This window comes from Rhinichthys klamathensis, unplaced genomic scaffold, assembly GCF_029890125.1.
Source record: "Rhinichthys klamathensis goyatoka isolate OS25496 unplaced genomic scaffold, OSU_Roscu_1.1 h1tg000095l_1, whole genome shotgun sequence".
In the NCBI taxonomy this organism is placed as follows: Eukaryota; Metazoa; Chordata; class Actinopteri; order Cypriniformes; family Leuciscidae; genus Rhinichthys; species Rhinichthys klamathensis.
Genome location: NW_026606634.1, coordinates 744,658 through 768,694, shown reverse-complemented (window position 1 = coordinate 768,694; position 24,037 = coordinate 744,658). Strand labels below are relative to the sequence as shown.

Below are 24,037 nucleotides of genomic sequence, written 5' to 3'. Positions count from 1 at the left end.
TAGTATGCACGTGCACGTAAGAGATTAAAGATTTACATGTATCAATGTGTCAGATGCTTTTATCCATTTTCTTTATTATTTAATGCATTTTATCCAAATGTATTAAATTTCATTCAAGGTATCTAGACTACATTTTTTTAAATCAGTTTGTATTCCTTGGAATCGAACCATTGGTGCTGCTAGCGATGCTTGCTTGATATGATAACATAATATGTGTATGTTTTGTTAGTCTAGGTCAGTCAGCATTGCATTTGTCTGTTGTGTTTGGCGCGTGCGCTCTCAAAGCCCATCAGCTCTTAACCAAACAGCCATGTTGAGTCTCTGAGACAGAAATGACTCAATATCCCAATGAAATAAGGATATTTATCCCCACGACGGGCTGGACATAAGCGCATCAGCACTGCGATCATCGACCAGGTAAATGCGTTTGTGTAATGCTATATTGAAGAAGACTAGTGCTGGGATGAGGGAGCCGGCAGTTACTCATGTATTGTGCAGGGAAAACTCATCACACATTTATTACACTGTGCTTAAGATATGTGTTTGTATCACTGCTATATAGGGCTGTGCGATATGACGATATATATCGGATGGACGATATAAAAAGCCTATCGTTTCATATTATGCCATATCGTTTATATCGTGGTGTCGCAAAAAAACATTGTTTACGGCAAAAATTTGGATGACTGCAATCTTTCACGCCACATGGGGATGCAGGCAGAAACGTGAATAACAGCATGAATGAAGGGGTGACAGAACCGGGTGTTTCCGAGCAGGAGAAGAACCAGCCAGAACAAACCGAGGAGCTCGTTCCTAAACGAGGGGCTAGATGGTTTGGTTAACTTTCTATTTGTTGTATTGACCATTTTAGGGTGGTTTGGATAAATAAACGCCAGTCTCAAATAGAGGCCTGGTCTGTTTTTTAGTTTCGGTTTGTATTTAATCTTCTAAAACCCGTCAGATCGTCTGTTTAAACCAGTTCTGTGGTGCAGATTGCGCGCATCTGGGCGGAGTTGTTAGCGCAAGCAGAGTTAGCGGAGGCCGGAGAGAGAAGGAGATCGTTTTACAGGGTATAGCCTTCATTCTTTCTTGTTGATGTGTTTCGGGCAACAAGTTCATAGGCTCGATGGATATTACCAGTAATGTATTGTTCAGCCCATGGCTGTCACTTCGTTTCGTTTTTTTTTAATTCTGCCAATAATCTAAAAGCTATGGTTATATTAAATGTACAATTATCGTTATGTATATACTGACTTCACCCTGTGCTGCAACATACATTTAGTTGTACATTCATTTACAGAAATCAGCTGGTTGAATTCAAATTGATGCTGTTATCGGATTTTCAGGTGATATTCCCAATTCATTCAGTTAACGGACGCTCTGAGGTAAAGTGTTCAGACTGCAGACTAAGCAACGATTGTATTTAATTGTACAGTACTATCATAACATAGTACAGACATGATCTTAATTCCATAATGTCCTTAAACATAACAATTTGCTGGCCATAAACTGACAGCGCGCGTCCGGTGTGCGATACCTCAAGTTGCTATAGACACGGCGCGCGCGCTTCTCGTCCGGTGAGCGACCCCCTTTAGACATAATAAAGTAGCCTAGGCTAATTCTTAGATTAACGGATTTGTTAAACACATTTATAAATAAAACGTAATCTTCGTTATCTCTAGGCCTACACTAAATTAAAGGCCTGTCTCATAGACGCCTGCCTCAAATACAAGCCGGTGCAGTTCGGCGATTTGGGAAAATAAAAGCCCGGGCTATTATTTGATGTTTTACAGTATATCGTGATATATATCGTTATCGAGATATGAGATGACTTCTATCGTGATATGAGATTTTGGTCATATCGCCCAGCCCTACTGCTATAACACATGATCATTGATGCGTAATATCTCTTAACCACTGAATCATATGCCATTTCTCTTATTTAGAAATAGCTTAATAATACTATGGCAAGCTGGTTTAACATCTAATCGGTTGCAGAATGTAAATTCAAGTAAATATATTTAAATAAATAATTACATTTTCTCGAGTTAAAATGGTACATAATGTTCGCTCTAGTAAAAAAATTGTAAGGCAACAAGCGCTAAACATCATTTTTAGCAAAACATAGGAATAATTGAACAAAGTTGATCAAATCACAATTGTTCCTATTCAAAACACCTCCACTCTTGAGCACCAGGTTCACCATAAAATTCAAACACATTACAGAAACTCTTCTAAATCTACAACATAACGGAACATTAATCACTAACCTGTCGTTCCCTTTACTGAAAAACAATAACACTTTATTCCCTTGCCAAGCATGATGGGAACCACAGATCCACTGCCCCCTTAGTTATGTTATGTCAACAAAAACCAAAAACTCATGTAGTTCCAACACAAATGGATTAAGTAAACTTCAGTTTTAATTTAAATAAATTAGGTCGATTGAACACGATAAAATTAAGTTGTGACAAGATGTTCCAAAATTATGTTACTTTAGCTCATTTTAATGTTTTAAACTGAACAAGTCTGCTATAGCTGATGATGTCAGCTGGGTCTCCTTTTCTTTATTAAAAAAACCTGTTTGACTTTCTTTCTTCTGCAGAACACAAAAAAAACTGAAATTTTGAAGAATGTTGGTAACTAAAACACTTTTTTGTGTTTGTGATTATGATTATAATTTATGTTCCACAAAAAGGTCATACAGGAGAACTGTTGCTTTGATTTTTGTTGTTTTTTTAAGACTAAGTTCTCAAACTAGTTCCAAAGTTCAAAATATCTCAAACTCTTCATGGTGATCATGTTATGAGGATAGCAGATGAACCCAATAGCAGACAGCAGATAACTTAAACAAGGGGTTTATTAAAGACAAAACAGAAAACAAAACCCACGATGGGGCAAAACAAGACAGGATAGACTAAGACTCTGACAATAAACAAACAACTAAGACAGGAACAAACACTTCTCTTAACAAGACTTCCAACAAGTAACTCACGGTTTGAACACACACAAAGTATCTCTCAACATCAAACAATGAACCGGCACAAGACAGCAAACACAAGGGGATTAAATAGGGAACACTAATGACGAGGACAGGTGAAACTGACTAGACAATAATGACAAGACGAGGGTAACAAGGGGGCGGAGTAACATAACGAGACAACACAAGCACATGGCCGAACACTAAGCCATGTGCATGCACACAAAACATGATTCTGTCATGATCCTGCCTCACGACTAGGGAAAATCAAGGGCAAGAGGGCAGAATCATGACAGATCATAATTCGTTATCATAAATACTGTATAATCTTAAATAGTATCATCCTAACAAAGTCACAGATTTTCCCACTTTATTTATTTTTCTCCCACAGCCATCCAGAGGTGCTTCCATCTTCTGTGGCCGTCAGCAAGACAGCTTGTGTTTTCCCATCTGATTTTTAATTCGCAGCATAAACGCAGTGTCAAACTGTGTGTCATGTCAGGACCTGTGCCGAGTCGTGCCAGAGTCTACACTGAGGTGAACACACACCGGCCCAGAGAATACTGGGACTATGAATCACATCTTATTGAGTGGGGGTATGTATGTATTACTTAAATTATATAATTACTTATTTTTAAATAATGGACGGCGACTTAAGAAAATTTACCGGCCATGAACATTTTAAACTGCAAAAACAGGCAGTTATGACACCAAAATTTTAGATACCAGTGAAAATTCACAATTTTTAGGTACAGAAATGTAATAAAGCAGTCAAATGTAAAATAACACTGCATAGTCTTCACTGTATAAATGAAACATGGATTAATCCTTATTAAAGTTGCAAAAGTTATTCAGTCCAGAGCGGTGAGTGATTTTTCTTTGTCTTTTGTTGTTTGATTAACATTAAGGCGAGACACTACAGGTGAATAGGGTAAAATTTTAAAATAATAGATATCACCATGAAACTTCCTCAGTTGATTACTTACACAAGTATATTAAAAAAATATTACAAGTTTTTGAAATTTGTATGTTTTATTATGCAAATTAGGCATTATCTAATTAAATATGCACGATTTTGCATATATTTTCAGTAGATAAATCTGAACATACAGTATGATAAAGCCTGGTGCAAAATTCTTTTTCATTTTGTTTACACACAAGATGGAAAAAAAAAGTTCAGAGGGATTTCAGGATTTCATTACCTAGGAAATCAAAATATACTCTCCATAGCCTTAAAAAATCGATTTTCGCTATATTTTTTTTATTAAAATGTCACATAAATCAGGCCTGGAATGATTTATTAACAAATCCCTCTGAAAATATCTTCAGAATGCTATAATAAGTGTATAACTGGAAAGTTTGGTGTACATAGATGCTACATAGGCTAGATGTTTGTACTGGAGAATGACAACCAAGCAGTAGCGAATGAGATGTCGTCATTAGCTTTAAATCACCCTTTGGACATTCACGATTGGTTACTGATAGAAAGGAAATGCCCATATTTGGGTTACATAGCGTTGTGCAGGAGACTCAGAGCTTTACAATGATACCGGTCATGACAGACTTCAGTAAACAGACAGAGCGCGGCATGCCGCGTTGGAATGCTAACTTCTTGGTAAATTCGGGAGAAATTTCCTGGCGCAAGTAAACAAAATGTAATAAAATAAACATCTTAGTTAGGGCTGGGCGATATGACCAAAATCTCATATCACGATAGAAGTCATCTCATATCTCGATAACGATATATATCACGATATACTGTAAAACATCAAATAATAGCCCGGGCTTTTATTTTCCCAAATCGCCGAACTGCACCGGCTTGTATTTGAGGCAGGCGTCTATGAGACAGGCCTTTAATTTAGTGTAGGCCTAGAGATAACGAAGATTACGTTTTATTTATAAATGTGTTTAACAAATCCGTTAATCTAAGAATTAGCCTAGGCTACTTTATTATGTCTAAAGGGGGTCGCTCACCGGACGAGAAGCGCGCGCGCCGTGTCTATAGCAACTTGAGGTATCGCACACCGGACGCGCGCTGTCAGTTTATGGCCAGCAAATTGTTATGTTTAAGGACATTATGGAATTAAGATCATGTCTGTACTATGTTATGATAGTACTGTACAATTAAATACAATCGTTGCTTAGTCTGCAGTCTGAACACTTTACCTCAGAGCGTCCGTTAACTGAATGAATTGGGAATATCACCTGAAAATCCGATAACAGCATCAATTTGAATTCAACCAGCTGATTTCTGTAAATGAATGTACAACTAAATGTATGTTGCAGCACAGGGTGAAGTCAGTATATACATAACGATAATTGTACATTTAATATAACCATAGCTTTTAGATTATTGGCAGAATTAAAAAAAAACGAAACGAAGTGACAGCCATGGGCTGAACAATACATTACTGGTAATATCCATCGAGCCTATGAACTTGTTGCCCGAAACACATCAACAAGAAAGAATGAAGGCTATACCCTGTAAAACGATCTCCTTCTCTCTCCGGCCTCCGCTAACTCTGCTTGCGCTAACAACTCCGCCCAGATGCGCGCAATCTGCACCACAGAACTGGTTTAAACAGACGATCTGACGGGTTTTAGAAGATTAAATACAAACCGAAACTAAAAAACAGACCAGGCCTCTATTTGAGACTGGCGTTTATTTATCCAAACCACCCTAAAATGGTCAATACAACAAATAGAAAGTTAACCAAACCATCTAGCCCCTCGTTTAGGAACGAGCTCCTCGGTTTGTTCTGGCTGGTTCTTCTCCTGCTCGGAAACACCCGGTTCTGTCACCCCTTCATTCATGCTGTTATTCACGTTTCTGCCTGCATCCCCATGTGGCGTGAAAGATTGCAGTCATCCAAATTTTTGCCGTAAACAATGTTTTTTTGCGACACCACGATATAAACGATATGGCATAATATGAAACGATAGGCTTTTTATATCGTCCATCCGATATATATCGTCATATCGCACAGCCCTAATCTTAGTGTATATTTTCAACGTTTTCTTTATAGCCGCTTGAAAGAACACATATTGAAGGAGTAAACTAGCCCAAAATCTCAAAACTGATCACTGCATGAAAAATCGCCTGACGTGTCTCGCCTTAATGACAGACAGCAGCAGGTTTATATTAGGCTGCTGTCACTTTAAGACCGAATGCATGTTCCTGTTACACATGCATTTTCTTTCTCAACTGTTTATGTGCACTTAAGACATAACTGACTATGTTTGAGAGGATACTCGCCAATACGGCCATTTTCAAGCGCAAGAAGACGTGAAAGAGTTGGATTCAGTTTCCGCGCGCTGTCTGAGACGTGGATTTCTGCGTGCGTGCTTCGGATGTTTGCGCACAGAAAACTTCCCACACAGTGAGAGAAGAACGAGTTCCCTTTCGCGTCTTCTTGCGCTTGAAAATTTCAATTGGCAAGGCTTAAACTTTATTGACTGGCCCGAGCTTCACGTTTTTTCATGTTCACGTCCTCACAACATTGCATTGCTAGAATTCATAAAAATATTATAGACCAACTGGCTATTGACACCATCTCATATACTCAACAATGCAGATTTTTACTCTCATTTGGTGCACACACTTGTATATATTTTATTTTTATATAATAACTTTTTTAAACCTTAATAATAGACACACGCACAATATAATGTTCCTCCTTGTCCATATTGTATATAAAGGTATCGTTTTTTATTATTTGTTTGAGGAACATAAATGCAAGATTGCAGTGGCAAACACAATCAGTTTGCATGACTTCTTAAGTTCATGTTGTGTTTTGAGACTTTGAGTTGTTAAATGTTCCCCTAGATTCCCCAGATTGTACCGGAAACAGGGCCGTTATCAGGGGCTTTTGTTTTTCCTCTTCAGTTTATTGATTAAATGCTTCTGCCGCTCTCGCTGTGGTTCAGCCCTGCTCTGCTCTGCTTTTAGAAGAGCTCTTTTGACTTTAGTTTTGATCTCAGAGACTCTTTATTTTCATATATTAGTTATGCTCAAATGAATTTAATGACCTTCAAAAAATAGGATTTGAATATAATATTTCCCATGCAGCAATCAAGATGATTTTCAACTGGTCCGCAAGTTAGGCAGAGGAAAGTACAGTGAAGTGTTTGAAGCAATCAACATCACCAACAATGAGAAAGTAGTGGTGAAGATACTAAAGGTAAGAACAACTCCTCCTGATTCTGTGGTTAACGAAAATGGATGATGCGATTACAAAAATGAAGGCTTTTGAAGCCACGCTATTCTCAGATATTAATAATGTGGCATATTGGTGTATACACCTATCCAGTTATTAGAGCATATGTTATAATATAACATATTGTTGCACACACAGACTAAGGTGTCAAAAGGATACACATATAAACCAACTTTTCTCTCTTTTTTTAAAGGGGTCATATAATGGTACATGCACTTTTACAAGTTGATTGTACTGAAATGTGTGTTGGCAGTGCCTGTACACAACCATCATAAAATGATAAAAATCCATCCGGTGTTTTTGTTTTAATCTCCTTATGTTTTCCCCTGCCTCAAATTGAGCCGTTCGATTTTGTGACGTCACACGGTCGGAAGCCCCTCCCACGATTGTTGATTGACAGCATCGTTTCAACACAGACCCGCCCTCGCTCGTGAGCCAGCTGTCAATCATAGTCTGCGCGGACCGGCGCGGTCATTGTTGATGTGCCGGAGCACTGTCTATGAGCAGAATGGTGTCTAAGCGATTGTGGTGTTCTGTTCTTGGGTGTAATAACGAACACAGTCATTTTAATGTTCCTAAATCCGAACCGCTGAAGACGCAGTGGCTGAGTTTGTTTTCGAAGGGAATATTCCCCACGAGCAACGTCAATGCTTTCATGTTTGCGCGAATCATTTCACACACCAGACTGCTTTATAAACGAGGGTCAGTATAAAGCTGGATTCGCTAAGAAGCTGCTCATGAATAAAGGATCGGTACCAGATATTCGTGTTCCTGCTGAACCTCTAGAACAACTGAAGTGAGTGTAACGTTTTATTAAACTTTATATTAATATTTATATTAATCTTTGCAAATCGCTAGCTGCACGCTTCACAATGAATGCGTCTAAGGTTTACACTCAGGGTACATTACGGCATGTTTTCTATGTACGACGTTCTCAATATAATGCATAATCCCACGTTTCTACTGAACAACGCGTTATGGTTATTGTGTTATTGAGTTACAAACGGTGTACGCACAGAACAGAGAGGCGGAGTCAGCAAAGCTCATTATCATTTAAAGGCATATGCACTGAAACGGCGTGCTGAAAACAGAGCTGTTTTTGACCAGGTAAAATAAGTGTTTTCTTACAATACTAATGAGAATTTGTAATTAAAGTATATTACAAACTTTTAATTTAGACCCTAAAGAATCATACTAGCTTGTACAAAAATGGCATTATATGACCCCTTTAATGCTTTGATGTGATGACGACACATACTTGATGTCAATTTTTATTCTATTGTGATCATTGATAATTCTCTTTTTTTTAGCCTGTGAAGAAGAAGAAGATAAAGCGTGAAATAACGATTCTTGAGAACCTTCGAGGAGGTCCAAATATCATCTCTCTCCTCGACATCGTCAAAGACCCTGTGGTCAGTGTTCAGAACGCTTGCTTGTGTGTGATATTCGTAATACAACAATCGAATTATACTATGCCGACTTTTGAGTATTTATTTTGTTGAGATGTTACTTAAGCAAATAAAACCCGTTTACACATTGCAGTCCAGAACACCTGCCTTAGTTTTTGAACATGTGAACAACACAGACTTTAAGGTAAATCTCAATCTCAATATTGTATTAGTAATCTACAACAGCACAACCCCTATGTAATCAGTTCCTTTTGTGCTTGTTTTTATCAGCAACTGTATCAGACACTGACAGACTATGACATTCGCTTCTACATGTTTGAGATTCTGAAGGTGAGAGATACCTCCACAAGTGTTTGCATCAAGTATATTGTTTTTGTATTGTCCTTCCTGTGTATAATTTTGATTCCTGAAATGGCTCTGGAGGTTTTAATATGATGTCATGTTTGTATGTGTCTCTAGGCATTGGATTTCTGTCACAGTATGGGCATTATGCACAGAGACGTCAAACCACACAACATCATGATTGATCATGAGCACAGAAAGGTAACCCATGTTGACTTTTAAAATAAACCATGTCAACACAGCATTGGTTTATAATATGCATATTCAGACAAGATGCGACAACACCATTGATTTTTGGAGTTACATTAGAAACAATTAAAGTACAAGATAACGCAATATAATACTAAAAAAGAAAAGTCGAATGTATAAATTTGTAAATATAAAATATTTGAACACTAAGCCACTTGAGTTTGAAGGTTATGTAAGCTTTTTTCCACCACGAAAAAAATGCTACTTTTTTTTCGCAAATTGTATTAATATCTCGCAATTCTGCCTTTATTTCTCGCTATTGCAAGTTTATATCTCGCAATTCTGGCTTTATTTTTCATAATTACAAGTTTATATCTCGCAATTCTGGCTTTATTTTTCATAATTGCAAGTTTATATCTTGCAATTCTGGTTTTATTTCTAGCTATTGCGTGTTTATATCTCACAATTCTGAACTTTTTTCTCGCAACTGCAAGTTTATATCTCGCAATTCTGACTTTATTTCTCGCTATTGTGAGTTTATATTTAGCAATTCTGACTTTATTTCTCCCTATTGCAAGTTTATATCTCGCAATTCTTGCTTTAGTTCTCGCTATTGCGAGTTTATACAGTATGTCGCAATTCTGGCTTTATTTCTTGCTATTTCGGGTTTATATCAGTATATGACTGGAACATACTACAAAATACCCTGAAACTTACATCTCTGATCCCAATCTCCATCTTTAAGCAAAAGCTCGAAAATTACATAGTTGACTCTTGTTCCTGCTGACAATCATGAACCATATTTATACACACATATTTAAGCACTCTATTCCTTTTCTTTTTCCCCTTTGTTGTCTATCTTTTTTTAATTTAGTTACTTGTTCTATGTGTTATGTGTTTGACTATGTACAGCTGTACAGTATGTTCTTATTTATTCCTGTAGCCTCTTGGCCAGGTCATGTTTGTAAATGAGAAGTGGTTCTCAAACAGTTTACCTGGATAAATAAAGGTTAAATAAAATAAATAAATAAATATGTCGCAATTCTGGCGTTATTTCTCGCTATTGAGAGCTTATATGTTTCAATTCTGACCTTATTTTTCACTATTTCGAGTTTATATCTCGCAATTCTGGCTTTATTTCTCGCAACTGCAAGTTTATATCTCGCAATTCTGGCTTTATTTCTCGCAATTACAAGTTTATATCTCACAATTCTGGCTTTATTTTTCATAATTGCAAGTTTATATCTTGCAATTCTGGTTTTATTTCTAGCTATTGCGTGTTTATATCTCACAATTCTGAATTTTTTTCTCGCAACTGCAAGTTTATATCTCGCAATTCTGACTTTATTTCTCGCTATTGTGAGTTTATATTTAGCAATTCTGACTTTATTTCTCCCTATTGCAAGTTTATATCTCGCAATTCTTGCTTTAGTTCTCGCTATTGCGAGTTTATACAGTATGTCGCAATTCTGGCTTTATTTCTTGCTATTTCGGGTTTATATGTCGCAATTCTGGCGTTATTTCTCGCTATTGAGAGCTTATATGTTTCAATTCTGACCTTATTTTTCACTATTTCGAGTTTATATCTCGCAATTCAGACTTTTTTTTTCTCGCAACTGACTTTATATCTTGCAATTCTGGCTTTATTTCTCGCAACTGCAAATTTATATCTCGCAATTCTGGCTTTATTTCTCGCAATTACAAGTTTATATCTCGCAATTCTGGCTTTATTTTTCATAATTGCAAGTTTATATCTTGCAATTCTGGTTTTATTTCTAGCTATTGCGTGTTTTTATATCTCACAATTCGGAACTTTTTTCTCGCAACTGCAAGTTTATATCTCGCAATTCTGACTTTATTTCTCGCTATTGTGAGTTTATATTTAGCAATTCTTACTTTATTTCTCCCTATTGCAAGTTTATATCTCGCAATTCTTGCTTTAGTTCTCGCTATTGCGAGTTTACACAGTATGTCGCAATTCTGGCTTTATTTCTTGCTATTTCGGGTTTATATGTCGCAATTCTGGTTTTATTTCTCGCTATTGCAAGTTTATATCTCGCAATTCTGGCTTTATTTTTCATAATTGCAAGTTTATATCTTGCAATTCTGGTTTTATTTCTAGCTATTGCGTGTTTTTTATCTCACAATTCTGAACTTTTTTCTCGCAACTGCAAGTTTATATCTCGCAATTCTGACTTTATTTCTCGCTATTGTGAGTTTATATTTAGCAATTCTGACTTTATTTCTCCCTATTGCAAGTTTATATCTCGCAATTCTTGCTTTAGTTCTCGCTATTGCGAGTTTATACAGTATGTCGCAATTCTGGCTTTATTTCTTGCTATTTCGGGTTTATACAGTATGTCGCAATTCTGGCGTTATTTCTCGCTATTGAGAGCTTATATGTTTCAATTCTGACCTTATTTTTCACTATTTCGAGTTTATATCTCGCAATTCAGACTTTTTTTCTCGTAGGTGACTTTATATCTTGCAATTCTGGCTTTATTTCTCGCAACTGCAAGTTTATATCTCGCAATTCTGGCTTTATTTCTTGCTATTTCGAGTTTATATGTCGCAATTCTGGCGTTATTTCTCTCTATTGAGAGCTTATATGTTTCAATTCTGACTTTTTTTCTTGCAACTCTGACTTTATATCTTGCAATTCTGACTTTTTTTCTCGCAACTCTTATTTTTTTATTCCGTCGTGGAAACAAGCTTCCATAGAAGTCCATGTATCATTAGTCATATATACATCATCGATAGATAGATAGATAGATAGATAGATAGATAGATAGATAGATAGATAGATAGATAGATAGATAGATAGATAGATAGATAGATAGATAGATAGATAGATGTCAAATGACCATTGAATGCTGTGGTGTTTCAGTTGCGTCTTATTGACTGGGGACTGGCTGAATTCTATCACCCAGGACAGGAGTACAACATCAGAGTCGCCTCTCGCTACTTCAAAGGCCCAGAACTACTGATCGATTACCAGGTCAGACTTATTACCACATGTGCGTATAACAATGTCCAACTGAGGAAAATGTGTTGTATTTTGTTGTTAGTTTCACCATTCTGTAATAATATTTGACACAACACTATCTGGTACAGTTTGGAATTGTTTTTACTAAGGGCATCTAGAAAGGTCTAGTGTTTATTAGTCACCGCCCTGCCAAGACTTTCAACCTTTTAAAACAGTTTATCTTCTGAGGATGGTTACCCATATGTTCTCTTTAGACTTTGACTGCAGAGCATGGCCAAAAAAAAGTTAATAAAGCTCTATAAAAATTGCAGTCAAAGGCAGCTTTTAAAAACCTAAAAACACTTCTCTTCTGTCATTCCAGATGTATGACTACAGTCTTGATATGTGGAGTCTTGGCTGTATGCTGGCCAGTATGATCTTTAGAAAGGAGCCATTTTTCCATGGACATGATAACTACGACCAGGTGAATATCATCAGGGACTTGATAGATGGGTAGGTCAAGTGACAGCTGAATTAAGCCCAATCACAGCACTGGTGGCGTGATGTTGATTTCCACAAAAAAATATGTTGACCCACAAAATAGGTTGACCCAGGAACGCGTCAATCTCAGCAAAATCGGGACAGGCTATTAAGTAAGGGTTAATACCCGACGAGGTGTCCATTGTCAGGTATTAATGAAGGACGGCGATGGGCGTGCGCGTCGGACGGTTGCCTCCGCCGAAGTCCATTAATACATGACAACGGACACCTCGTCGGGCATTGACCCGCTTATACCATGGTCACTTGTCAAATAACACATTTTTAAAACATTAGTTTATATTGTAATTAGTTTTCCAATCGAAATCTAACGTTTTTACAAACAATAACTTGGTTTCCCTGGTTACGCCTGACGGTTTATTTAGCAACCGGAGATATTATAGTCCGCTCAGCTCGTAGACCCCTTCAGTTTAGCTAACTTACGAGCCAGAAAGTTCACGTATTTTTTTTTCCATGTAAGTTAGGCTTGTCTAGCCATGGGCGTTACACTTTCGTTTTTTTTTTTAACCTATAATTAAAACACACAGGTAGGCATAGTATAACGGCTAACTAGATGTTTGTTTTGATAGAATAAATTGTAAACGGATACTTTGACTGCCTGTTGCTATGGTTACTCACTGCTGATGTAGCAGCGCATTTATTTATTAATTTCGAACGGTAAACAGTCAGTTTCACCAGAACTCCTTTACTAGGTGTCCTCTATCACTTTTTAATGGACACCCTGCAGCCAATCAGAATCGAGTATTCACCCAGACCACCCGGTTAAATTATGAGCAATGTGAACCATGAAGCAAGATAACCCCAGGATTACTTGTTTACCTGGGGTTTAGAATGATCCATGGGTTAGCATGTTCAAGTGTGGAAGCCCTTTAGCGTATGATGCCCAGTTTTTCTCTGTAACCATTTGCAAAGTCTGCAAGTGTATGATCCATAGTGTTTGAAAATCTGTTGCGATTTCCATAAGTTGTGTTGTGAATTCCAGTCTTGAGTAAAGTCATACTCAGAAGAATAATCTCATACTGTTACAGTGTCTTTGTTGTTATGCACATATTGTTAATATTAATTAATATAATCAGAGCAATAACAATATGTAAGTGCAAGAACCTCTAAATACTCTGTAACATAAACGAATACAGTGGTTGGTCGTTACTTTTGTCATTCTGTTTGTAATCATTGTGTTGACTGAATTAATTACAGTGTTCCTGTATGTTCCCATTTCTTCAAAGCTGGTGAGAATTGCCAAAGTTCTTGGAACAGAAGATCTTTATGATTGCATTGATAAATACAACATTGAGCTGGAGCCTCGATTTAATGACATTCTGGGAAGGTGATCCATCGTTACGCCTCTTTCATTCATAACCTGCAATTGTTAGCATGGCCTTCTTTACGTGAATTGAATCTGATTTACATCTGCTTCACGTTAGACATTCCCGTAAGCGATGGGAGCGGTTCGTTCACAGTGAAAACCAACACTTGGTCAGTCCTGAAGCTCTTGACTTTCTGGACAAGTTGTTGCGTTACGACCATCAGACCAGACTGACTGCGAGAGAGGCCATGGATCATGCCTACTTCTGTGAGAGCGTCGGAGTTATTACAGTAGTGCATAAATTGAGCTATTGAATTACTAGTAAGAGAACTTTTAAATGGATTTTTTTATTAATTCTAACATCTTGCCCCTTGCCTTAGTCCCTGTTGTGAAAGACCAGTCTCGCATGGCAGGATCCACGAATGTGCCGACGGCGAACACCGCAGTGAGCACTGCCACGATGATAACAGGTGAATTAACTCTACACATCATTTAAAATCATTACAATGATAATGGACCCTTTTCACATTTCCAGGTTTCTCAGAGGCGGAAGTCGTCATAGTTGGGTAAACTTCAATGAGAGGATACATTAAATATATTTTTTGCGTTCCCATTTGCACAAATAGCAAAAGAAAAACTCCACAATAGTGTTTTCACAACTTTCAAAAAGAGGAAAAAAATAGAGAGAGATTGATAACGGCAGTCAGAGAAGAGAAAGACTGTCACTCCCACAGCCGCTATTAGAAACACCCTCACTGCGAGCTAACTAGTTTCTTGTTATGATGCAAAGGTAATATAAACTATAGTGTTATTAATTAACAGTTTTTTTAATGAAAATCTCAAATAAATTAAAAAAGCAGGATTTATGATGCTGGTGACCGTTAAAATGCGTCTTCACAGTCTGTGAAAATGGCCCATGCTAATATGTTTATTATGAATATTATCTAATTTTCAGAAAATTTTAATTCTTTAAGCACAAGGAATCAAAGTAACAACAGAATAATGATTTTGTACCGAATAAAAAAATTATAAGCAGATTTAATCGTACTTTAAGGGTAAGTTTACACAACAACAAACCAGTCTAATACATGATTAGGTAGAACTGTTATACATAAAAAGTAGACAGTAAAGGTATTAGCGGTTGATGTCCAGTGTTGCGGAGCAGAAATACATAATCATGTTTGTCTTGGTCCCCTCAAAGGTGTGTTGGATTTTCTCCTCAGCGTAAAGATCCATCTATCACTGTTCTCCATGTTCATAGAGTTAGTATTCGTCTCTTTTCTTTATGTAATACTTACTTAACCAGAAATATGTGACAACATTAAGTATAACCGGGGCATGAATTTACATATATACAGTATATATATAACCTTTATTGGTAACACTTTATTTTAAGGTGCTTGTAATAAGCAGTAATTAACAGTTAATAAGACACTTATAAGACCTTATAAGATGCATATAAGCATTAACTAATGATAATAAATCAATTAAATTAAATAATAAATTTCTCAAGTATCAATACATTGCACTTTTAGAACAGCCGAACAAACTCCCAGTCCCTTAAAAATTGACCTTCCCAAGAGGGAGTAGTTTCCCTGATCTCTTCAGGGCCTGGACCTTTAATTAACCCTTATATGAAGTAGTTAATGCTTATATGCATCTTATATGAATCTTATATGCATCTTATAAGGTCTTATAAGTGTCTTATTAACTGTTAATTACTGCTTATTACAAGCACCTTAAAATAAAGTGTTACCCATTTATTTATTTAATTATTAAACATTTAAAATTATATATATATATATATATAAAATAAAAAGGGATGGATGCATCAAAATTGGTCAAAAGTTGCAGTAAAGAAGACTATTATCACTATTAGCAAGGATAGTATGATGTTTGTATAATATCAGTCTTTAAATGTAAGATATTTAAAGTGTACCTAAAGTTTAATTGCAATAGTTCCACTTCAGCACAATCAAATATACTTCAGTATATCTTTAGTTGGACCTCAGCACTATTTCTTGATAACTAGTGCATTAAGAACAAAATTAATTGTTCCAATTTAGCACTTTAAGTATATGAATTTAGCATACTAAAAGTACAATTGCAGGATATTTATATTAAGTGCATAAAACAAATGTATTTCAAATATATTTTAGTATATTTATTTTTCACTAGGGAAGTCTAAAATGTGAAGAAAGCTCACAGTACAGCTGGTGTCGCTGGAGAGTTTGAGATTCCTCTTTTCTTCTCTGTTTGATCAGGAATCGCTGCTCTTCCAGCCTCCACAGCTCTCGGGCCCCTGACCGGCTCTCCCGTCCTCATGGCCCCCAGCAGCCTCAACACTTCAGTGCCTGCAGCCACAGGAGCCGCTCAGTGACGTCCACACACACACACACACACACAACCTGACTGATCCTGGGACTGTTATATAGAGCTCTTCATCACCCCACACTCACAGTAGCATGAGTTCATCTGAAACTGAATGCACTTCATCATGAGACGTTCACCTTACAGGGATAGTTCACCCAAAAATTAAAATATACCCATGATTAACTCAACCTCAAGTCATCCTAGGTGTATATGACATTCTTCTTTCACACGAATACAATCAGAGTTATATAAAAAAAATAGCTCTTCCAAGCTTTATAATGGCAGTGAATTGTTGTTTTTGTTTCGAGGTCCATAAAAGTGCATCTATCCATCATAAAAGTGCATCTATCCATCATAAAAGTGCATCTATCCATCATAAAAGTGCATCTATCCATGATAAACGTGCATCTATCGATCATAAAAGTTCATCTATCCATCATAAAAGTGCATCTATCGATCATAAAAGTGCATCTATCCATCATAAAAGTGCATCTATCGATCATAAAAGTGCATTTATCGATCATAAAAGTACATCTATCCATCATAAAAGTGCATCTATCCATCATAAAAGTGCATCTATCTATCATAAAAGTGCATCTATCGATCATTAAAGTGCATCTATCCATCATAAAAGTGCATCTATCCATCATAAAAGTGCATCTATCCATCATAAAAGTGCATCTATCCATAAAAGTGCATCTATCCATCATAAAAGTGCATTTATCCATCATAAAAGTGCATCTATCCATCATAAAAGTGCATCTATCCATCATAAAAGTGCATCTATCCATAAAAGTGCATCTATCCATCATTAAAGTGCATCTATCCATCATAAAAGTGCATCTCTCCATCATAAAAGTGCATCTATCCATCATAAAAGTGCATCTATCCATCATAAAAGTGCATCTATCCATCATTAAAGTGCATCTATCCATCATAAAAGTGCATCTCTCCATCATAAAAGTGCATCTATCCATCATAAAAGTGCATCTATCCATCATAAAAGTGCATCTATCCATCATAAAAGTGCATCTATCGATCATAAAAATGCTCCACATGGCTCTGGCGGGTTAATAAAGTCCTTCTGAAGCGAAGCGTTTGTGTAAGAAAAATATTCATATTTAAAACTTTATAAAGTAAAATATTAATATATGAACGCATGGCTTCACTTCATATGGCCTTTATTAACCCGCCAGAGCCGTGTGGAGCACTTTCATCATGGATGGATGTACTTTATTACAGAATTGCACTTGAGGGTGAGTAAATCATGGGCTAATTTAAATTTTGGGGTGAACTATCCCTTTAATGCATTATTCAGGCAGAGGTGCGCAGGCTGTTTGAGAGCTTATCCTCAAAAAAAGAAACATCCCATGTGATATTACTTACATTGTCGTGCCATTAAAAAGCTTAGCTTTTACTTAAAAAACTGGAGCGTCCAGTGAAGCGCGCTGTAGCGCAGTATTTCTCTCAGCATTCAGTGAGCAGATCCTCAGATCTTCTCGAGTGTGAATGATACTGCCGTCACACAGTTGTGGTCGTAGTTTGGTGCTGTTTACTGTAGCTCACATCAGGTCACATCAGTCGCGTTTACTCAACACAACGTAGTGTCTTCAGCTCCTCTCACTGTGGAAAATGGCAATGCCATGGCATATTTTATTTTTGTATAAATACAGCAATGCATAACTTCCCTATGCCACAATCTAGTAATAAAGAATCACTGCTCATCCAGTCTTTGTACTCGCTTCATTTGAGTAAGCCAGAATTAACTGTGGCAAGGAAATACCAGACAATTCTGATGGATTTTCTTTCTCCATACTATGGTGCCCCACAACATTCTTCAAAATATCTTCTTTTGTGTTCAGCAGAACAAGAATCTCACACGGGTTTGGAACAACTTTAGTGTGAGTAAATGACGAAAGAATTTTCATTTTAGGGTTAACTAACCCTTTAAGTGGTTTCATACTACTAAAATGTTGTGTTGACATAAAGATGTTATATTTAATTAGAGAGGAAAGATTTATTTTTTGATAACTTTTTTTTACACTAAAAATGATCTGTTAAGTTTATGGACATTTCCTTTAATCCTAAAACAATGCACTGCCTAATTCAAAATACAGGTAAAACACTTAAAATCAATATTTCACATTTTAAAAACAATAGGGGAAATTCCATCATATTAACTCAGTACATTGGGCCCTATTTTACTGACTCTTTGAAGCGTGTATCACATTTGATTTTTATTTGAACTGTATATATAAAGTGAATATCAATTTCAAAACGTAGATTTATTGGCAACACGAAAATACATGAAATATTAAAGTAGATGTCCCTTTATATATCTCTGTAAATGTTTTCTTTATCCTGTGTGCAGTTCCTCAGATCATTACACATAATCAGTGTTTTAAATCTTAAATATTTCATTTTAATGTGTTCTTTAAACTTTCAGTCCCATCCTCTACCACATAAATATTGTCACAAACTACGAATGCATTAAAATAAGAGTCATGTAGGGGTAATTTATCTTTATTTAAAATTATAATTATATATTTATACAGTGATTTCATAAAGATTTAACACTAATTGCTAACATATAAACCAGAGTACAATAGTTACTACAAAGCTATTAATTATTATTAAAACGTGGAGCAATTTAATATCACCAAGTGAACAGAATTATCCATATTGACGGAGGAATTTTATATCTTTCCACCCCATGTCATGTTGTTGTACTCGTCAAGTGAACTCTCTGATAACCTGGAGAGAAATGCCTTCTTTGGAAAATATTGCAGACTTCTTCTCTGTGAAAAAATCTAAAAGAAATAACATATTTTGAGTATTGCATTGATTGGATTGTATGAGATAATGCTGAATCGCATCAAACACAAGTTCAGCGTCCATCATTATTCCAGTTTTTCAAGACTATAATACTTTTTCGTATACCGTTTAGTTTCTTTGTAACAGTTCTATGATATCTAATAACATATAAGACAGAACAATTAAACAGAGAAGATAAGCACTGTGTGTTCATTTCAGGCACTGGCGTTCTCAGCGCCGTCAAAATAAAAGTCCGGCCGGCGAGCCGTCAAAATAAAAGTCTCACTTCCGACGCCATGGCCAAACAGAAAAAAAAAAACGTATTGGCCGATGCCGGTATAAAAAATGCTAAATATTCGACCACTCATTTATAGACACAACAAACACATATTCCAAACATGTTTTCTTACCGCTGAGAAAGCTCTCTGTCAATTTTATGAAGAGATTTTCCTTTGGTCTCTGGTACTACAAGGTAGATGAATACAACTGCTGCCATTCCAATCACTCCATACACAAAGAATATTCCAGACAGACCTATCACATCTGAGGAGAACATGAAAATCATGGGAAAATTATGAAAATAATTTACATATGCATTTCATATTTCATATGTTTGGTCTTTGTTTGTTGTGCATACCTATAATACTCAAGAAAGAAAAGGTAACTATGAGGTTGGCCCCCACATTGAAGCAGTTGATGAATGAATAGGCTCTTCCTCTGACTTCCTTAGGAAATATTTCACTGAGCACAAGCCATGTCACTGTGAACCACATAAGTTTCATGCAATTAAAGCATTATTGAAAATGAAAATTCCACTCTGCATCACAAAAATAAATTATATTTTAAAGTATAGAAAGCCATTATTTTAAATTGTAATAATATTTCACAATATTACTGTTTTTTCCTGTATTTTTGATCAAATAAATGCAGGCTTGATGAGCATAAGGGATAATATTATAATAATTTCCAAACTTTTGACCGGTACTGTACGTTTCTAGTTTCAACATTATTTGTTGTTCAGATATTCCTCTTTAAAAGAAAAAAGTATCAGCTGTATGCAAAGTGACCCACATTTGGTGTATGCCTCTACAAAATAGTGAATTACTCAGTAAATTTACATCTGTGACATTTCATATTTTGGCTTTCATCAATATTTAGGGTTGTCTTTCTTCAGAAAAAATATTAACAAAATAAAGAATTTGAGCCGGGGAAGTTTCCAACATTTGGTTGATTTGACATGGAATGACCCAAATACAGCAAATGTAAACTCAAAGGCAACTTACTTGGTCCAAAGCTCACTGAGAAAGCGCTCACCACTGCCATCATGCAGATGAAAATTATCCACTTATACATATCCTCTGAGTGCGATAAAATATTTGAATGTCCATAAGCATCGTGCGTTTCATTTCCAGTGGATGGAGTGCTTTGATCCGCAGAGTTTTTGCCCACGTTTTCATGATTTTCCGCTAGTGAGGTCAGATTTTCATGTGGCTCCAATGAAGTGCATTGTTTTGTTGAGTCAATCACTGACTGTCCACACAAGAAACCAGTGAGTATCAATCCTACAGCCAGCACTGTGCATCCACCAATCAGAAGTGATCTTCGGCCAACCTTGTCTGAACAAACCATTGCCAGTAGAGTAGCAATGACTTTAACCAAACCCAGACCCACCGACGCAAGAACTGCAGATGCATTGCTCTGAAACCCCACTGAGAAGAGGATGGTGGAAGCGTAGAAGAGGACGTTTGGCTGGCCTGTGAATTGTTGACCGAGCACCAGCCCGAGGCCGATGGCAGTCCTTCTGCGCATGTTGTCTTTGGTTTTGAAAAGGTCAAAGACACTATATTTCACATCTTCTGCTTGGTGGCGATTTGGTGTTTCCCAATCATCTTCTGCTATGTGGCCTACAGTGGTTTGCTGAGGTAGAAACCTAATGGACACCAACTGCATAAGAGATGGTGCAATAGCAAATCCAAACATGTACCTCCATCCTGCATGGACATCAGATAAGATGTAGTTGATTGCATAAGCCAACAAGATCCCAACAGTAATTCCAACTTCATACAGGCTCACCATCAACCCTCTACAATTGGGAGCGACCATCTCAGAGACGAAGATGCAGCAGCTCATGGAAGAAATGCTCATTGCAAACCCAATGACGGCCCTTCCAACCACCAATGCTGAAAACGACATGCTTGCAGTTAGGATAATGGTGCCTCCCAGAATGAGGAGATTACTCAGTAAAATGGACGTTCTCCTGCCATGACGGTCAATCAGCCATCCACCAATCACAGACGCTAACAGTGATCCGATCAGAAGAGCGCTAACCACAGCTTCCAGCTGGACACATCCCAGAGAGAAGTGAGCTTGGAGCTGCGGAAGAGCACCGGATATTATTCCCAGCTCATATCCGAACACTAGGCCGCCAAGAGTGGATGCAATGATAGTGAGCGCCAGGACAGAACAACCTAGAGAAGAAAAAAATGCTACATAAATAAGACAGAAATTACACTGAACAAAATTATAAACGCAACACTTTTGTTTTTGCCCCCATTTTTCATGAGCTGAACTCAAAGATCTAAGACTTTTTCACAAAAGGCCTATTTCTCTCAAATATTTTTCACAAATCTGTCTAAATCTGTGTTAGTGAGCACTTCTCCTTTGCTGAAATAATCCATCCACCTAACATGTGCGGCATATCAAGATGCTGATTAGACAGCATGATTATTGCACAGGTGTGCCTTAGGCTGGCCACAATAAAAGGCCACTCTAAAATGGGCAGTTTTACTGTATTTGGGGAAGGGGGGTCCTGGGGGGCATAGAGTTGATCAGGTTGTTGATTGTGGCCTGTGGAATGTTGGTCCACTCCAAAGTGCTAGACGCCATCGAATGTGAGCATTTGCCCACTCAAGTCGGTTAAGTCGACGAACTGCAGTGAGGTCGAGGCCCCGATGAGGACGACGAGCATGCAGATGAGCGTTCCTGAGACGGTTTCTGACAGTTTGTGCAGAAATTGTTTGGTTATGCAAACCGATTGTTGCAGCATCTGTCCGGATGGCTGGTCTCAGACGATCTTGGAGGTGAAGATGCTGGATGTGGAGGTCCTGGGCTGGTGTGGTTACACGTGGTCTGCGGTGGTGAGGCCGGTTGGATGTTCTGACAAATTCTCTGAAACGCTTTTGGAGACGGCTTATGGTAGAGAAATGAACATTCAATTCACGGGCAACAGCTCTGGTGGACATTCCTGCAGTCCGCATGCCAATTGCAGGCTCCCTCAAAACTTGCAACATCTGTGGCATTGAGCTGTGTGATAAAACTGCACATTTTAGAGCAGCCTTTTATTGTGGCCAGCCTAAGGCACACCTGTGCAATAATCATGCTGTCTAATCAGCATCTTGATACGCCACACCTGTGAGGATGGATTATCTCGGCAAAGGAGAAGTGCTCACTAACACAGATTTAGACAGATTTGAGAACAATATTTGAGAGAAATAGGCCTTTTGTGTACATAAAAAGTTAAGTACATAACAAGAAAAAGTCTTAGATCTTTGAGTTCAGCTCATGAAAAATGGCGGCAAAAACAAAAGTGTTGCGTTTATAATTTTGTTCAGTGTAACTTTGCAGCTCTGAACCAGTCATATAAGGAAATCCAGGACTTTTCTTGGTGTTCTGAGAATCTGACCTACTCAAAATAAGTTGATTTTAAAATAAAGAATTATCATAATTTAAATGGTATAAGACTGTAAGAATACAACAGTAAAAATTGGTTAGTGCAAGTTATTTTATTTACACAGTGAAACACCACCCTATATCATCTAATGGAAGATTTCATGTAATTTTACAGTAAAATACTGTTACATTTTCAGTTTTTGGAAGCGAAAAAGAACAAGTCATCTTTTACAATGAAACCCGTAAATTGACATTCCAGAATTCCCCACATGACACTTAACATTTGATGGTTTTTTTCCATTAAAATATTTTCTTTTTAGTTTTTTTCTTATCAGTTATGTACATTAGTATGGAAGCTCGGTTTCACCACACAATAAAAAATAAAAAGGTAATTGCAACTTTTTACCTCACAATTCTGACTTTTTCGCCAGCATTTCATGTAAAATACTGTTACATTTGCAGTTTTTGGAAGTGAAAAAGAACAAATCATTTACTGGCAAGATCTACTGTCAAGATTTAATTGCAACTCGCAATTGCGAGATAAAAAGTCGCAACTACCTTTTAAATTGTTTTATTCCACGACGGAAACAAGCTTTCATACATTTGGCTTTTATGGTAGCCTACATCTTGTGCTGTTAAATTAATCTTTATTGCATTACTTTAGAGTCGTGTGTTAAAAGCACATAACTCATAATATAAATCTGTCATTTGTCTGCTATAGAGATACCCATAATCAATGATATGCTACATTTTTATTTTACTTTTAAAATGACGTACTAAAACTAAGAACAAACATTGAACAGGTCTGACACTTACCCATTTCTATCCGAATTTAAAGATGCTGGTTCATCAAAAACGCAACGAGTTTGGAGCAGAACCTATTACCAAAACAAAAACAATGACATATTAAATGAGAATTTTGAAGGAGAATCTCTGATCTGTTCTAATCAGGCTTTATTCAGAACGCTGTCACCATGACAACTCTCATGATGGCGCTATTGATTTAATTAGATGAGATCTCTTAATTATCTATAAATAACCCGCAGCTGATGTTTCTAACAGGAATCCTGTTCTCAAAGAACTTCGAAACTCATAGCCTGTAGAGTCGACGTATGGCTGTAAAGTTTTATAAAGCAAGCCGCTGTCAAATGGAGTTCTGCAAGACCTTTTTTTCACAACACAAGCATAAAAATAAAGCGTCGACGCTTCCAACAG

At 36.9% G+C, this 24,037-nt stretch overlaps 2 protein-coding genes and 1 long non-coding RNA gene across 5 annotated transcripts; 2 read left to right on the top strand and 1 right to left on the bottom strand.

The window, feature by feature from the left end:
* The first annotated feature begins 206 nt into the window (after positions 1-206).
* On the top strand, positions 207-17,113 carry csnk2a4 (casein kinase 2, alpha 4 polypeptide). The gene is made up of 13 exons (XM_056252449.1): positions 207-417; positions 3,372-3,576; positions 7,050-7,161; positions 8,508-8,609; positions 8,740-8,790; positions 8,877-8,936; positions 9,066-9,149; positions 12,025-12,135; positions 12,485-12,586; positions 13,887-13,987; positions 14,085-14,233; positions 14,347-14,436; positions 16,231-17,113. The coding sequence occupies exons 2-13, from the start codon at positions 3,476-3,478 to the stop codon at positions 16,344-16,346; spliced, it is 1,179 nt and encodes a 392-aa protein (XP_056108424.1). The 5' UTR covers positions 207-417; positions 3,372-3,475; the 3' UTR covers positions 16,347-17,113.
* Positions 17,114-17,601: 488 nt separating this feature from the next.
* Positions 17,602-18,067, top strand: LOC130086246 (uncharacterized). The gene is made up of 2 exons (XR_008807211.1): positions 17,602-17,797; positions 17,833-18,067. It is a non-coding gene; the product is annotated as an uncharacterized LOC130086246 (long non-coding RNA).
* slc2a10 (solute carrier family 2 member 10) lies at positions 17,848-23,691 on the bottom strand. Of its 3 annotated transcripts, XM_056252437.1 has the most exons (6): positions 23,639-23,691; positions 21,482-21,621; positions 20,437-21,333; positions 19,791-19,913; positions 19,564-19,696; positions 18,962-19,149 (listed from the first exon to the last, which is right to left on the bottom strand). In XM_056252437.1, the coding sequence occupies exons 2-6, from the start codon at positions 21,501-21,503 to the stop codon at positions 19,056-19,058; spliced, it is 1,269 nt and encodes a 422-aa protein (XP_056108412.1). In that variant the 5' UTR covers positions 21,504-21,621; positions 23,639-23,691; the 3' UTR covers positions 18,962-19,055. The 3 variants fall into 3 exon arrangements, with proteins under 3 accessions (XP_056108411.1, XP_056108412.1, XP_056108410.1); XM_056252436.1 differs by lacking the exon at positions 18,962-19,149 and adding an exon at positions 17,848-17,962 and having other exon boundaries at positions 20,437-21,621; XM_056252435.1 differs by having other exon boundaries at positions 20,437-21,621.
* Between the last annotated feature and the right edge of the window lie 346 nt (positions 23,692-24,037).